Genomic DNA, 17,548 nt, shown 5'->3' with positions numbered 1-17,548 from the left:
CCAAAGCAGCTAATGTTAAAGCAGCTAATGTTAAAGCAGCTAAGCCTTAGCTGCTTTAACATTAGCTGCTTTAGGAAGTTCGGGGGTGGGGCCAAGGGAAGCAAACGCAAGGAAGGGAGCTCCATGGTGCCCTTCTGCACAATTTTCTGCATTTCGCACAACTCACCTACACAATGCCGTCGACACACTAATGTGTCGCGGCACACAGTTTGGAAAGCTCTGCTTTAGCAAAACGCAGTCCTTCCCATATCCTGTAATCCTAGTCTTCATTTTGCCCAGTAACTTATTTCTGGCTATAACCAGCTAAGAGAGGAACTCTTGCAGTATTACAGTGTAGTATAATTTGTTTATGGGAAGGTCACATCCGCTCCCTCTTAGGAGAGGTCGGAGATAAGGGACAGGCTTCCCTTGTTAGCACCAGCACTGGCAAGGGAAATCCCAGGCACTAGTGCTAGCAAGGGAAACGGTTCCCTTATCCTGTGAAACGTTAGCAGGACACAGTCCTGCTCATATCCTGATCTGTCAGGAGAGATTGGAGATAAAGAAATGAGCTTCCCTGTTAGGCTAACAAGGGGAAAAGATCCCTTATCTCCCATCTCTGAACAGAGAGCTGGGAAATAAGGTAGGGGCTTCCCTTGCTAGCCCTAGCACTGGTGAGGGAAATCCCAGGCTTTCCCACTTAACACTAGTGCTAGCAAGGGAAACAATTCCTTTATCTCTGATCCATCAGGAATGAAAAGAGAGCCCCTATCTCCCATCTCTGAACAGAGAGTTGGGAAATAAGAGAAGGGTTTCCTTTGCTAGTGTTTGCAAAGGAAACTCTGGGTAGGATCCCCACGACTCTGCAGGCTGCATGTGGCCCATGAATTGTGTAGTCCTGATATTCGATAACTTTAACAAAGGAAGGACTTGGGAGGAGAAAAAAATCTTGCTGATGTTTAAAAGAAAATTAAACATGCTTCTATATTAATGTCAGGTAACGCATGGATAGCAATCAAAGTTGGTTTATAGAGAAACAAGGCTAGAGTAGGAAGTGTATGTCAAACAGGAAATGAGTGTCATGTTTTTGTTTCATAATTACAGTATTCTATGCTTCATTGCCATTAAAATAATGAACCTAGGGCCTTATCATCGATTCCTGTTTGACAAGCTAGGGGTGATGAATGATATCTAAGTAGCCCTTGGGAAAAGTATGCACTCGTTTCAAAGCCATACACATGGAACACTTCTGGGCATGCCTTCTTGCATTCCAAGTACATTAAAGCACTACTGAGCTTGCCTTTGTCATTGTTTAGTAAGAAACATTTCCCTTTCCAGTTGTGATGTCATAGTCTCTTAATGGAATAGTAAATTATTTGGAAGGAAAACTGACTCTCCCCCCTCCCCCCGAACATTGCTTAGCAACACTGAGCTTTCTTTCAGTGCTGAACCCTAGCACTGTCGCTTGAAGTTTGCTTGGTGCCTCCCAAAGCTATTAAAATGGTTAATGATGCTAAAGTGCTCCCAGGAATACAAAAAACGCTGTCTTTTCTTCTGTTTCCTTCTGCATACTAATTCATATGAATGAGAAGTTTGAGGAAAAGCAAGTAGGAGATAGGGTACTACAGGTTTTGTTTCTTCTGCAAGAGGCTAATGCAGCTATGCCTCTGGAAATCTAGTTCACAACTTAAATCTAGTTCTCAACTCGCACACTTATCCTGGCAACCTTCTTAGAACAAACCAAGGAATAGGTGGCTTTTCCATTATCCTGGTACTGTCAGTATACATCCAACTTAAACAGAGATATATTCCTCCAAATAAATGAAGGTTGCTTATAGCTAGAGTTTGTTGAAACGTCCTCCATAACCTATAAGCTTTTTGGATCAAGGGTCACTTCTGCACCCGTCCAGACTTTAACTCTTGTGGCTTACTGCTTTTCCTATCTAAAAGGTTTCTAAGAGTTCATAGGACAGGAATTCCTGTCCTATAAATGCCTTCCAAAGGTCTGACTTGACTAGCTGACTTGAGACTTTTGCTGTTTGTGATTCATATGCCATGCCTGGAGGTTCTGGAAAATCTGACAGCAGTCCTGAAGCTAATGTATAGTTTTTGGTAGATTAAATGAGGTATCAAGCTGCAGGATCTTGTGGATAAGCCTTGTGTTTACTACCACTGAAACCTTACTAAATAAAAAATGGGACTAAACTTTGAAGCTGATAACAAGATGAGCTGAAGGAACCCAGGAAGCTGCCGGATACCAGGTCAGACTCCTTGTCCATCTAAGCCAGTGCTCTCTACTCTGATTTGCAGTGGCTCTCTAGGATCTTGGACAGAAGGCTTTCTATCACCTGCTACCTGATGCATTTAGCTGCAGATGCAGGGGACTGAACGTGGGTCTTTATGCATGCAAGGCATATGTTCTACCCCTGAGCTATGGTTTCTCCTGTCTCCTCTAGTGAAGCAGTCACTAGAATTCTTTCTAAAACCCTTTTGTCTCCCTAAGGGCACAGTCCTGTCCGGATAGTCGCTAGCCTCTGAAATCTGAGGCTGCCAAGTATCATATGCAGGGAGGCTGGAGCATGGAGGGGATCATCTCCTCCGTGCTCCAGCCTCTCTGCATTTTTGCCTAGACAGGTGATTTTGGTGAGGAGGAGGGAAGGGGCCTGGAGACCTGTTAGGAAGCTGTATAAAGCAGCTTCTGCAGTCTCTTCCCCTCCCTGCCCCTGGGATGGCCCCCTTTTCCCTGTCTCACACTCCATTTCCGAGTGCGGAAATGTAGCTGGTGTGGAGAGAACTGTGCTGGCTATGAGGGGGAAGGGGTGGGGAGCACAGTTTCTGGGAAGTGAGGTTGGAGTCCTGGCTTCAACCTTGGTTCCCAGAAACCAAATAATCCTATGGCCCTCTAGACAGTTCTGGTGGCCATAGGATTGCCCCCTCCATAATTTTAATACCTTCTAGCAGTGTATTACAATTTTTTACCAGGGAGGCTAGTGGGTAGTATTCGTGTCAAAGAACATCATCTGAGTAACTTTGGGTGTGAAAGCATAGAAGTTATGTTTAAGATCCATGCATTCCATAATTCTGCGATACTTTTGTCCCATTACAGTGACAAATTGCACGTTAGACAAGTTGGCCTTGGATCTTGGTCCATTTCTTGATCTGCTATTCAATTGCAGGTTTATCCTGGCTAAATCGCACTTTCCTCAGTTCCCCTGTAAAATGGAAATAAATCACCTATCTTTACAAGATCATTTCTTGGGAAATAATTATGATAAATCCCTCTGTGCCTTTATAAGATGCAATATAAATAATGAACTACTCCAGGTCAGATAGCTTCAGAATTGTAGCATGTGTGTTGGAAAGTATTTTGCCCAGATCATTTCAGTGATGTAGAAGATGAGAAAAACCAGTACGGGGAATGCACGATGTCATGATGCATACTTATATACTTACGAGAGTGTTACTGCATATTGGGTACCTTGGTAAGAGATCCTGGAGGGAAGAGTGGGCTGGATCTGCTGCTCTCAGGGGCTGCTTTCCAGTAGTGGGCAGTGCTGAAGGGCCAAAGGCAAAAGGGGTGGGACAAAAAATATCAGCAGCTCTTATTGCCAGTAACTAAACCACAGGAGAGGCTTTTCAACCTTCTAGAATGCGGGTGGGAGGTGCACAAAAGCCAGAAAACCACCTGATGCACTGGTTGGGGGGAAAGGGGTGGGGCCAGGGGAAGAGGGCATGACCATCTGGGGAACCCCAGGGGGCTGAATTTGCCCCTGGGCCTGAGGTTCCCCACCCCTGCCTTACTAGTTGATTACTGTGATGACTTTATTGTGTCTGTTCATACTCCAGTGCAATATGGCATAACTGCTGCTGCCACAGGAATGCCACAGTCTACCAAGCTACCTAAAACGAGCATGTAAAGAAGTGATCTTGGGTCACTGTCCTTTTGAATTTTTCAGAGGAGACTTAGGGAAGCTCTTTTGAGACAGACACCAGAAAGATTTTTGGGTGTGTGCTTATGAAAAGAGACATTCCCACCCAACTAGGATACCTTTAACCATTTCAGGCAAGCCATCCCATATGTTTATAGCTAGAATTTGCACAGCTCTACTTGACTTATTTACCAGCTTGAAAATTATAATTCAGGTAGTTTCACAAAATTTGCTGCTGGGTTTATTCAGCACCTGAGTTGTTGGGCTTTTTTTTAGAAATGAGATAAAGTACAGACCAACTGATTTGCGGCCATCTTATTCTTGCCTCTTTATGGAAATAGGAAATCCGAAAGTTTTTAAAGGCACAGGCACCCATCAGTCTTCCTTCAGCTGAAGTCTCCTGTAGGGCAGAACTGCATGCAAATACTCTTCCACCATACAGTTGCACTTCAGTGGTCGTGTTACCACTGTTGTTCTTGTTGGATAATGGTGCTTGAAAGGTTAGACAAAGAAAATGTCATTAAGTAAAGCAATATTTCTGATTCTGTTGTCCAGCATGAGTTTTAGGTTGTAACATGACTACCGGTGTGCTTTGTGATAGAACAGCCCTTTTTTATTTTCTCACCAGCAGTGACAACAGAAACATAACAAAAATGCTGACACTACATTTCTCCTCATGTTTCTTTTTGGGATGATATCATCTGGTCGAAGTGTTCTTTAAACGCCACAATTTTTTGTTATTGTCTCCTGCTGGTCTTTCCACAAATCATGTGCCGTCTGTCTCTGAAGTTTTTGAATCAATAGCAAACAGGGTATTGATTCGGATGCATAGGGGTTATCTCCTCTGAATGATGTAATGCATAATTGCAGCAAAATGAATCCAGTGATGGGAACCATTGTAGAATTGTCGAACATATGATGATCTTCAGAATACTGACATCTTAGATTCTTTTTTATAACTACATTTTGTTTGTAGCTCATTGTAATCAATTCACACAGTAAGTATATAACAGAAGAAGCATATAACAAGGCATTGCAGGTTTCATATAGGAAGGAATTAGGCAGTTTTTACCATATATCAGCTCACTTTGGATGTGCAAATTAGCTGAATGCCTTCTAAGAATCTAATCTAACTAATATATTTGGTAGAACTTGGCTTAAATGACTTTGAAGCCAACCTCCCTTTTCCTTGTTAATCTATTTGTTCCAGTTAGGATTGTCATAGTGACTTTTGCAATAAATTGGCTCCCAGTTAATTTTGCTCACTCCATAAGCCCTGGAATTCTTAGCATTTGAACTAGTGTTATCTACTCCCCGCCCCCTATTTTTTTCCCCTGCTGCTGCAAATTATTCTCCTTGCATTGTTTCCCTGTAATGTGGCTCATTTGTAATTTCTCTTGTATTTATTCATAATATGTAAAGCATTCTTTTCTTTTCAAACAAAAGAATCACTCTGTTTTTCCTGTCACACTTGACCTTGAACTCTGAATCAACTCGTCTTTCTCAGTTCTGATCTCCACAAAGCAGCTCTCCTGGGATGAATCCAAGCAATTTCAACCACCTTTCCAGACAGCTGAGTACCAAGCATGGAGTCCTGTTTGTATTCTGAAGCAGTTGTTTTTCAGACTGAGTTTTTTTTCATATTTTTGTCTTTCTACTGCATTGCTGTATTACACTTAATACCACTTATGTAGCTATAGCAGATGTGTTGTGCAGACGTGGAATTTGGAATCCCGGGAGCCCAGCTTTCCTGTTTCGTTGCGTTTCTAGTCCTTAAGGCTGTGAAGATATGCTTGAAAGCATGTTGGCAATCTTAAAATTCAACTGCTTTCTAGTGGTCGGAGAACGGGATTAATAAGACAAAAGCTTTAATTCCAAGGAGCCAAGGGCGAAGGGAAGTGCGCATGTAACCAATAGCATGTAATGTTTCACTACTGCAGGTGCTGCAGCAGATGAGCACAGCCAGTCTTAATACTCATCACTGACGTCTCTCATCAGCTTGGGAGCTGCAGCTCTACATGTGGTTCCCCGATGTGCTCTAATAGCTTAAACAATTTGGATCTTTTGGAAAGATTGTAAAACACTTGCACGCTTTAGAAGTGCTACATAAGTAATGCCTAATTGTTCCTAAACGTTTGTGGGAGTTGAATCTTGCATATATTGGAGTAAGATGTCCTCATTTTAACCTGGCCTATAATATGGAAATGAGAAGTTCTTCTCAGGAGAATAGATGTGATATTTCACTTACCCTCACAGAAGGAGTTGTTATTTCCTACTTTCAGTTGTTCTCATGCCCTTTCCTATTATATGGAGCCAGGCACACCATGCTTCAGGGGATCTGCTGGCTAGTCCCAGGCAATATATGTAGGGGTGTGTAAAAGGCTTGGACAAGGCATGAATGAAGCTGAAGCAACTAGCCCCATATTGGAGGTATTGGGACAGTCTCCGAATAGGAGGTGACTCGGGTCTGAGCCAATGGGGACTGGTTCTAAGGCTTCGGAACTGCCTTGGAGAATCAGAAGGTGTGTTTATTTTCACTTTTTCTGGCCAGTTTTGACCCTCCCACAAGCATCTCCAAGTTCTCCATAAATGGAAAATGCCAACCAAGAGGAAGAGAGGGGGTGCAGGTTTCAACCATGGAATGACTTTGCCAGAGCTCACCGTTTTTGCTTTCAGTCTTAGTGCTTTGGGGAGAGACACAGAAGGAACTTATTAGTCTGCTGCTTCAGTGTTTCTCCTCACTGCTTTTTGTGATTGTGTCTGCTGGCAGCAGTGCCCAGGCCTTCCAAGAATGGCTTGAGAACCACCGCTAACTGGGAGAAGCCTGGTGTTCCACTGCTGCCCGTTTGGTTCCCTCAGCACTTTCTCCCTGGCTGCCAGTACAGGGAAAGCAGGGAACCATCCTGCTGCTAAAGGCGGTGCCTGCCAGCCACTTGTAATAGGGGGCCGCAACTCTAGGCAGCATAGCTGGGAGAGGGGAGGTCTGATCTTCCCACCTCTGCTGGCTCCTCTCTTAATGTGGAGCCACTGTGATGAGCTGGACTTCTTGCCCTGAAAGAGAGGAGGAGGATGCCACCTCTTTGCCTGAAAGAATGCGGTGGGGGCACAGCTCTGAGGGCTTGACAAGCAGGGTGGGTTTTTGATGCACAGTTGTGCACATGGTGTTAATGTAAAGTCACAGTGATGAGCTGGGTTTCTCAGCTTTGAAACAAAGAGCAAGAAGGACCAAGGATGTTGGTATCTTGAGGACTGTACAAGCAGGTAGGGGTTTCCAGTATGCACCAAGCACTACTCTAACACTGACTGATAAACAACACCCACAACACCACCCACAACGAATGACAGCAAATTGCCCTCAAACCATAGGGGGTCAGGGGGTGGGCGGGGGAGGTCATCCCTTGTTTTTAAAGCCAAACTTTAAAGGCTCCTCTTGCACACACAAAAACTGAACCTATTTGCCTGAAATGCGGCAGGCTTCATCCCCTTGGAGGAGGCAATTATGCCTGCACATTTCATCCAGTTTTGTCCCAAAATAAAAATTATAGGCATTCGTTAATCCTATTATTACCAGGGCTTTGGAAAGTAAGCTGAGACAACCTGTTATCCAAGCCAATGACGTGGATATTAAGGTGATTTGGAGGGGTGGGGGGATTGCACACCCCTATTAATGCAGGTGTTGACTATACTTGGGAGCCGGGACTGGAAAGAGAAGTGGAAGAGAGAAATCTTAAGTGAATGGTGTTGGGGTTAAGGAAGAGTTTGTTCTTGGAGTGCTATAAAATGCTTGAAAGTTCGGATTAGTTAACAAGGAATAATAGGGTTCTTCCTGAAGGCACGCTGGGGTAATAGGAGGAGTGATCTTTTGTTCCCTCTTGGGATGTCTGAGTCACTTCTGCCTCACAGTATCTGCAAGGAGCAGCTTACTGAGTTATGATACTTGCCCTAAAGCAGCTTTCCCCAACCTGGTGCCCTCCCGTTGTGTTGGGCTACAACTTCCATGGCTGGCTGAGGGTGGTGGGAGTTGTAGTTCAACACATCCGAATGGCAGTCCTCCCCAACCAAGTTGGGGAGGACTGCCCTAGAAAGTGTCAAAGTACCCTAGCTTGATGCTGCTGCTGTGTTAATATGTGCTACTTAGTACCACAGTAAACATCTCTAATAGGAAAGTTGCCAGCAGTGTTAATTTTGACTGATTAGAGAGAATGTTGGAAATGCTTCCCTTCATCTTTATTCCTCCCTGCCTAGAAAGGGAAGAGGCCCAGTAGATAATGGCTGTGACTTTATTTGGAGCCCCTGGTGTTGGGATAATAATGAGCTACCAGTTCTTTCTTTGGCCATCCATATCTCTCAACATGCCTACCTGATGAAAATGTTGAGGATGAGGGTGGCTGAATTGGGCTGACCATAAAGGATAGAAGTTGAATAAACTAAGCATAAAAGGCACATGTATCACTGGTTTTGTGCTCCCAAGGCAGCTTTGAGCTTGTTTTTCCTGAACGGTAGCTCCTCATGCCATATGTCAAACTTCTTTGGAAACTGAGAGGATTTCCAATAATTCCTTGAATACAGTGTGGTGTTTGCATGCTGTTCAGAAACAGGTAAGCCAGTAATCTCACTAGGCAGTCCTTTGACTGACTTCCATAAAGCTACTTTAGATGTGCCCAGATAACTAAGGCTGCAATCATATGTATACTTACGTGGGGGAAAGCCCCATTGAACCTAATGACATTTATTTCCAATTAAACATGCATAGGAGGATTTCACAATAAATTTACTGTTTATATTAACTTACCCTTTGTAGTAGTCTAAAGGAGTTGGCTTCAATGGATTTAGCACAAGAAAGACCTGGTTCACACATAATGCTAACCCATGGATTGCTGTCTTAATGTGATAACCCAGACACACTAACAGACCATGGCTTGTTAAGTATGAACACCTCAGAGGCCTGGTTCGCAGGAGCAGGCATACTGCCTGCAGTGCACCTGCCTCTTCCGCTTTTACCCCACAACCCACGATTGGCTCCTTTGTAGGTTGTGGAGCGTGATGTATGAACCCAGACCGCTGGGTTGTTTGGGGCTAAATAACCCAGCGGTTAGTGCACGGTTTGTTGCTGAGTTAACTGCTGTGTTGTTCAGCCCCAAACAACCTAGCATTCAAGGTTCACACATCACGATCCACAACCTATGAAGGAGGTGATTGTGGGTTCTGGGGTAAAACAAAAGAGATGGGCACTCTGCAGGCAGCGCAGGCACTTGTCCCCGTTCACGCACAATAACAAGCTCATGTTGTTACATGCGAACAGCCCCAGAAAGAGAACCCATGTTTTCTTGTTGGGCTGTGAAAACTGGGCTATTTAAACGATGGGTTATTACCAGGCTACAGAGGCAGCGGGCAAGACTGGTAAAAAAAACCCATCCGGCTGCTGTGCATTCCAGTCCTACGGTGCTACAAGGCATTTGGGATAAATAAAGGGAGTGGGCAAAGGAGGACGGCAACAAACAATCCAGGGATTGAGAAAACAAACCACAGGTTGTTTGATCATCTGTCAGATAAACCCTGGGTAGGGCAATTAACTATGGGTTAACCTTATGTGTGAACCAGATCAGAAAGTCGATTAATACTTACCATAAAAATCACAGAATGCAGCTTTCCTTTAAAAAAAAATCCAGAAAACCATGCAATGAATGCCATATGTCAGCCTTGCCCAATCTGGTGTCCTTCAAATATGTTGGACCTCACGTCCCATCATCCTTAGCTAGCATGGCTGGAGGGCACAAGGTTGCGGAAGGCTGGCATATTTTCATCTGTGTCTTTTCAAGAATGCCTCATGTCATTTCCCCTGGCCCCCAGTTACATTCCAAATAGATTTTAGAACTCCAAAGTTCCAAACTTTCAAAGGCAGTTTGTACCACAGGAGGTGCTGCTGGGCATACAGAAACCACTGGGCTGCACCAAAAGGAACTTTGGATTGAAGTTTATGAGGAGAGTGATCGGAAACTGCAAGAAAACGTTTTTTTTAAAAAATAGTTCCTTAAGCTAAAATTAAATAGTTCTTGATTTGTGAGATTTATCTTTCAGATACTACTAAGTACATGCAAACTCTAACATTTTGTTTTAGAAAATTAATACAAAACTCCACGAAGGGCTATGTCAACATTGTAAGGAGGTCCTGGAATGGCGCGTGAAATTCAACAAGTACAAACCATTAACACAGCCTAAAAAATGGTGAGTGAACTGTTTCATAGCTTACTCCTTGCTATCATTCCATTTGCTCAGTCCAGTCCAGCAGATGCATTCTTGTGGTTAGAAGCTTGTTACATCTTGGCCCAAGGGAGGATAGATCAGAACATGTGGAAGCCTAATCAGTTCTCCCTTTTGTTTTTAGATTACAAAAATACTACAGATGGCCACAATGCTAAAGATATTCATTATAGTGTGATCTCAGGGATTAATTTACAAATAATGAGGCATGCTAAGGAAATGTTAATATAAAATCCTTGCAAAGTAAAGACTGTCATTAACTCTGGAGTCATGAAACCCTTCCTTAGCATTAATCTAGGTAAATAGCCTGTGTCATGCCCTTTAAACTCTCTCATACCTGCATTGGGTGAATAAATATTGACTGCTGTTCCATCCATTCAGAGGCAAATGGCGTGTTGCAGGCAAATGCATGTGGCAATACCCCAGGATATTACTTGTAAATGAGAAACAGCCTCAAGGGGCTGTGATTGTGACTACAGAAGCAGCAGGGGATGCTGAACCCTTTCCATGCAACCCAGGAGGAAGCAACTTTGAACAGATCACAATAAGGGAGGGTATAAGCCATCCTTCCCCAACCTGGTGCCTTCCAGATGTGTTGGACTGCAACTCCCATCACTGATGGGTGTTGGCATCCAACACATCTGGAGGGGACCAGGTTGTGGAAGGTTGGTTTAATCATTCCTTTCCCCCTTGTGCTCACCTGCTCACAATTGCAGCCTCTCAAGCCTGCTTTTCATTAAAAACAACAACAAAGCAAGACAAGTCAGGGCTTTGTTACCTGCATTTGTGTGTAAATGTGGTAGTTTGCTTCTCAGAAGTGACAATACTTTTTGTCTGCCTCACAAGGTGATTCATGCCTTGCAGTTATCTTGTAAACAACCTTTGGGCTTAACTTTGTTTAAAAAGTTTCATATCAGTGTTACTCAAAGAGTCTCTATTGCTAGAGGAAAGGGTGTGTTTGAAACAAGGTTTGTGACTAAGGGTGCAGTGCAGTCCTATACACAGGAGTAAATCCCTGAGATTAAAAAGCACTTGGACTTCAGTGGGGGCTGACTTCCTGTACTCCCAAGTGTTTGGGGTGTGCGCACAGCTGGTTCTGTGTACATTAAAAGCTATTTAGATCTCAATCAATGGTCATTTTGCAACTTGAGAAAAAAACTATCTTTCCAAGTACAGAAGTTGACTCCACTGGATTTTTGATGATTCCCTCCGCTTCCCTCTCAGTCCTGCACACCACAGCCCACCCTATTCAGGGTGGTTTCCTAACCCTCCGGATCAGCTTTATAGCAGCCTGGTGGGATGAAGAGGGGGTGGGAAAGTCACCTTCATCACATGCCAGCACTTATCTGGATCCAGGCCACTGTAAATGTTGTGGTGCTTTTCATGCCAGCAATGCAGAATGCAGTGGCTTCAGATATCTCATTCCACTTAAAAATGTGAAGGCCAGCGGGTGGGGGGGTGGCAGAAAAATTCTTGAAGAGAAGTTTTCTGCATTTTTATCTCTCCCACTGAAATATGAATAGAAAATTTGGGGAAAACTAAAAAAAACCTCTTGCTGAAATATTTTCTTTCAGAATTAGGACTGAAATACTAGTTAAAGCAATGTGTTCAAAATATTGTTGCAACCAATTCACACTGCTGAAAATCTCTTGGATCCAAATTCAGAGATCAAAGTATTAGTGAAAAGAGCATTGCTACAGTGTTGAAGCAAGCAACAGTCTTAGGACTTGATTTTTGAAAACTATTTTCAGATGTTGCAGAATACAGAACCATGTCCGTGCTTCGTCCAGGAGTATAGTCTGAGAGTCTGCCAAGCACATTCCTCCTGCGATTCCTCTTGCTTCTCGCTTGTCCCACACTTCTTCATCTTCTGCTTCAAGTAAAATAAGCTGTGTGTGTACATCAATGAAGGAGCGAAATAACATGTGAACAGGGTTTGTCATCTGGCCAGAAAAAAGAAAGCAGCCTGGCCTGCTCTTGTGCTTTTAATAGAGGCTTGATATGCAAACATCAGCAGGTGAAGCATTCCAGATCATGGTGCTAAATATTATCTGCTGCCCGCTCTACCAAATTAAACTTTTGCTAAAGGGGGCAGCTGCAGGGTCTGATTCACAGACAACCTTACAGTGGTGAGAAAAAGTTTGTGAACGCCTTAGATTGTCACATATTTCCAACCTGAAATGTTATTAGATCTTAATCTAACCCAATAATCCTAGATAAAGAACAACAGATAACCTGATTAAACAAATGACACACAAACATGATGTTTTTTCAACAGTTATTTATCCACAGCTGATTCAGCATTCAATACCCAGGTGTGAAAAAGTATGTGATCCTTTAGATTCAGTACCTGGCAGCACCCCCTTGAGCAGCAGTGACTTCAAGTAAGTGTTTCCTGTAACTGCTGGTCAGTCGCTCACATCAGTTTTGAGGAATTTTGGCCCATTCCTCTTTACAGAACTGCTTCAGCAATGATATCTGAGGACTTCCTTGCTTGAACAGTTCACTTCAGGTCCTGCCCCAACATTTCGATGGAATTTAGGTCCGGACTTTGATTAAGCCATTCTAAAACATGGAATTTCTTCTTCCACAGCCATTCTTTTGTAGATCTGCTTGTATATTTAGGATCATTGTCTTGTTTGCATGACCCACTTTCAGTTCAGCTTCAGCTCACAGATGGATGACCTAACATTCTCCTCTAGAATCTTCTGATGCATTGCAGAATTCATGGTTGTGTCAATTATGGCAAGCCATCCAGGTCCTGAGGCAGCAAAGCAGACCCAAACCATCACATTCTCACCACCATGCTTGACGGTTGGGATGGGGTTCTTCTGTTCGAACTTGGTGTTACTTTTTTGCCAAACATAACGTTTCTCATTGAGGCCAAGAAATTCTACCTTTGACTTGTCTGTCCAGAGGACATTGTTTTGGAAGTCTTGGGTATCATGTATGTGATATTTAAGGACCTTCAGATGGGCAGCAGTGTTCTTTTTAGAGAGCAGTGGTTTCCTCCTGGCTATCCTCCCATGAACACCATTCTTGTTCAGTCTTTTTCTGATTGTTGAGTCATGAACACTCACATTAGCCAAGGTGCAAGTGGCCTGCAGATCCTTGGATATTACTCTGGGGTTCTTTTTGACTTCCTGGATGATGTGCGAGTTTTTTCTTGGGAAGATACTGCTCCTGGGTAGAGTGACTGTGGTCTTGAACCTTTTCCATTTGTAGACTATCTGTCTGACAGTGGATTGGTGGAATCTCAAATCCTTAGAAACGGTTTTATAACCCTTTCTAGACTGATGAGCAGCAATAACTGCTTTTCTGAGGTCCTCAGAGATGTTTTTTGATTGTGGCATGACATGTTTCCACACAATTGTATAATGAAGACCAAACTCATAAAGTTTCTGATCCTTTTATGGGTGGGGGGCCCTCCCACACTCACCCCTGAAAATCTACCTAATTAAACACCTTAAACACCTGATTCTAATTATTCCCTTTAATTGAGCTGATGCAACCAGGGGTTCACTTACTTTTGCACATACCTTGACTCTTAAGTACTCAGTGTTTGCCTAATTTATACATCGTTGTATTTCACAAGACACAGAATTGGTTAATATAAACCCTATCAGATATTTAGAAAAGGCCTGGTTTTGATTCACGAAGGCTATCATGGTAAAACTATGGAATTTATGTAATTACCATTAGAGTTCACAAACTTTTTCTTACCACTGTGTATGTGAAAATTGAAACATATTTCAGTTCAGGCAAGCTTTCAACTTTACCAGAGTCTATGGGTTGTATCCAGTGTCAGTCGTACTTAGAGCAGACCCATTGAAATGAAAGGGGACTTAAGTTAATCATGACTAACTCAAGTCCCCTTCATTTCAAAGGGTCTGCTCTAAGTAGAACTAATATTGGATACAGCCCTTTGAAGCTCAAAGTGAATGTTCTGAATCGAAAACTATGGATCTTTCAGACAGTTGTTCTGATTAGAGAAATGAACTTGAATTATGCAAATGTATTCAAGTATCTATTTACTGGGGAGGTAGTAGAATATAAATAAATATGGAAGTAGGATTGTTAATTTTGTCCTCAGTTACTGTGACATTCACAGTCCAATCCTAAGCATGTGTTCTTGGAAGCAAGTTCCAAGTTCTTTGAGTTCAATGGAACTTACTCCATAGGATTGCAACTGTACTGTGTATGGTGTAATTATCAAGTTTAAGTCTTCAATAATATAATATTGAACTGAATTTTCAGATGTATTGCCTTTTTAAATTACATTATAGGGATATTTATTTTCTGAGTTTTTCTTTACTAACAATAAGAATTCTATTTTTGCATGATAATATTGAGATTAAATACTATTTCTAAGGCAAGGTTGTAAAATCTTACTCTTGTTTACAACACTGTTGATGGTTTCTATTAACCTATATTTTATTTTTATCCCGTTCTCTGAACTCTCACATGAAACTGTAGCCAAAAAGCTCCCAGCAGAATAATCTGTATTTATTGCAGAACACTGTTGCAATATCCCTGGCCATGAATTATGTTACATTCCTAGGCTTGGAAAAATGTGTGCTTATATGCTGACTCCTGCAGTTCATTGCTAGTCTTAAACTCCTTCAGCTCGAACTTTTATTGCTTTCCATGACTTCCCTTCTATTTGGAGACACGTTGCTCTGTAGACTGGGTCCTGAACATATTGAAATGAAAGGTAATGAACCACCTGACCAGGCTGCCAAGATAACAACCCAATATGCCATTTATCTAGAAATCCCATGTAGTGTTATCCCGCTCTCTTCAAATCTGAATCTAGATTTCTCAAGAGCTGGAGGAAACCCAGGACAATAATAAACTTACTGAATTCAAACCAGAACTCCAATCATGGTGAAGTACTTCCTTAAGAACTGCAGAGAGGAAAGGTGTCCTGACTCAGCTAAGAATTAGACATGAGGTCCATGCTCTTCAGTATGTGCTGAATGTGGAGGCCTTGTAGTGCTCTTCCCACTGTTAACATATGATGCTCCTATGAGAACACTTCTGAATGCTCTCCTTTTTAATGAACCCAAACACCTGACCTGTACCATGTGGCCCTAACTTCATTTCAGAGTGAAGACGTTAACCATGTATACCTCCATGACTTTAAATCAACTGGGTAGTAGTCCTCTTTTTATAACCCTTGGAACTAATGAGAGCTGGCTGCAGACAGAAAATTTTATGCATGAGTTGAATGTAGAATGAAAATGTGGTGATGGCTGCTTGAAGCATCATGTGTATGGTGCAATATGGCCTAGATGCTGCTGCACCATAACATCTCTACTTACCTATTTAACTGGCACAAACAAAATAAACACTTGGATACCTTGATATGCAGCAGCTTGCACCTCCTTCTCTAAACCAAAATATATTTGTAATTTACTTTGCTGTATTAAACTTTGAGTCAATAACTACTGAACGGTATATGTACTAAGATATACACATTTCATAGTCTTAAACATGAAATTATTGTTTTATAATGGGCTTAAATAGTAAAGTAAGTTTAGTTTTGATAAGAAAATAGGTACTGCATATTTGATATACTTTTCTCGAGAACTCAGCCCCCACTCCCATGGTTTCAGACGTTTTGAAAATCTTGCATATCTACTCCTGCGCTGGCATCTGATACTTGGAAAAGGTATTCTGGTTATAGTGACTTCACAAGTTGCTGCCTGGCAAGCTAAATCACAAAGTTTGGTTGCAAATAGTTATAGTAATTATTTTAATTGTACTTCTGTTTTGTTTTTTAATAGTGTGAAATGTCTGCAGAAGACTGTGAAGGATTCATACCACATTATCTGCAAGCCATGTGCTTGTGAACTAGCTCTATGTGCAAAATGTGGAAAGAGAGAAGAAATTGTGATTCCGTAAGCATTTCACTTAAAATATGGGGATCATCTTATACCTAGATTCCCTACATTTAGAGATTGACAAACGTGAGCTGGCCTCGGTGGCCAACCAAAAGTCTCCATTTTCCAAGGGTCCCCCCGCCTCCAACAGGCAGGGTCCTTATCCCTGACTTTGTGCTATGCCTATGTAATACAACCTGAGGTTGGGAACATCCCCTGCTTGTCTCTCCACCTCTAAGCTTGGAGCTGGGGAAAGGAAGGGAAAAAATGCTGCCCAGTGTAAGAACAATGTCCCAGCCTTCTCCATCTCAGAGCGGGAGGAGGAGCTCAAGCTGTATTTGTGCTTAACAGAGTCTTGGAGGGCCGGTCCAGCACCGAGACAAGACCACACACCTTTGTCATTCCCTTACCACTTGGAGTGGAGTGGAAGAAAGCACAAAGTTGCAACAAATTCCCAGTTTCTACTGAGCTCTGGGGATGGAGATGGGGTGGGGGTGGGGAGGAAGCCTCAGGCTTGTCTTGCTAGCCACTCACCATAGCGATGGGAGCAAGTGAGATTGGCAAGCCCTTCTTATTCTGTGGATTATGTGAACGGCTTGGATTTGATGTGTGTATGCATTTAAGTCATATGGACTTACTAGTACATGACATGAATGATCTTAACCAGTCTTAAGGTAGCTTTGGATGTTGGCGAGAAGTACAAGCAACTTGTACGTTCTGCTTCTACTCTTTAAAATGGCCAGAGTGCAACTCTTGCATCTTTTTGCACAAAACATCTCCATCTCACTTTGGGTGTAGGTATTGGAGTTTGAGTTAAGACCACTTGCGCTTAGGGTGGTCTGTTGCACCTTCCTTTCAGCTTCTCAGTAACGAGCTGGGGTCTCAGCAAAGCTGATGGAGTGGCCCTGCTTTGCATCTGCCCCCTTGCTGTATCAAGGTGGAATAGCTGCTGCTTGATGACTGTTGAGGGAGAGGAGGAGTCATTAATTTCAGTGCTTCCACATGAGTGTACGTAGGTTAGCTGTCTTAATCACAAGCTCAAATATTTTCCTTGTCTATAGAGAAGCCAAACTAATTTGGTAGAACAGAAGAGGGTACAGTAGGAGAATTGTAGCAAGCTTGATCACATAACGAGAACTAGTGTGGTGTAGTGGTTACAGTGTTGGACTGGGACTCAGGAGATCTGGGTTCTAGTCTCCACTGAGCGTTGAAGTTCACTGGGTGATTTTGGGCCTGTCACTGACGCTCTAAGCCTAACCTACCTCTTGTGGTAGGGTTGTTGTGAGGACAAAATGGAGAGGAAGATGACCATGAAAGCTGCTTGGGTTGCTTGCAAGAGGAAAAAAAGGCGAGATATAAATGTAATAATAAAGTAAAAATCAAGGAATTGAACTTACTACTGCAAATGCTCACACCTTGGCTGCATCTTTCCATCAAAATTGTTAGGATGGAACTACTAGAATTAATTGGACTGGTCTCTTTACAGAAATGCTA

General features: G+C 42.6%; 1 protein-coding gene across 5 annotated transcripts in view; it reads left to right on the top strand.

Annotated features, from left to right (window-relative positions):
• The window catches only part of C2H9orf85 (chromosome 2 C9orf85 homolog), a 34,129-nt gene that overhangs the window by 13,553 nt on the left and 3,028 nt on the right, over nt 1-17,548 (top strand). For 2 of the 5 annotated variants that reach the window (XM_084834316.1, XM_084834315.1), the window contains exons 2-4: nt 10,027-10,133; nt 11,921-12,048; nt 15,959-16,072. In XM_084834316.1, coding sequence (XP_084690442.1) covers nt 10,131-10,133; nt 11,921-12,048; nt 15,959-16,072 — 245 coding nt within the window. In that variant the 5' untranslated portion in view covers nt 10,027-10,130. Of the gene's footprint in view, nt 1-8,379; nt 8,507-10,026; nt 10,134-11,920; nt 12,049-12,336; nt 12,554-15,958; nt 16,073-17,548 lie in introns of those variants that run through there. The other 3 variants (XM_084834317.1, XM_084834313.1, XM_084834314.1) reach the window with 3 other exon arrangements.

Source organism: Heloderma suspectum, chromosome 2 (genome assembly GCF_057233095.1).
Source record: "Heloderma suspectum isolate Gila_16-S chromosome 2, 16-S_ref, whole genome shotgun sequence".
Taxonomy (NCBI): domain Eukaryota; kingdom Metazoa; phylum Chordata; class Lepidosauria; order Squamata; family Helodermatidae; genus Heloderma; species Heloderma suspectum.
Note: the sequence above shows the minus strand (reverse complement) of the source record. Positions and strands in the feature narration are given on the sequence as shown.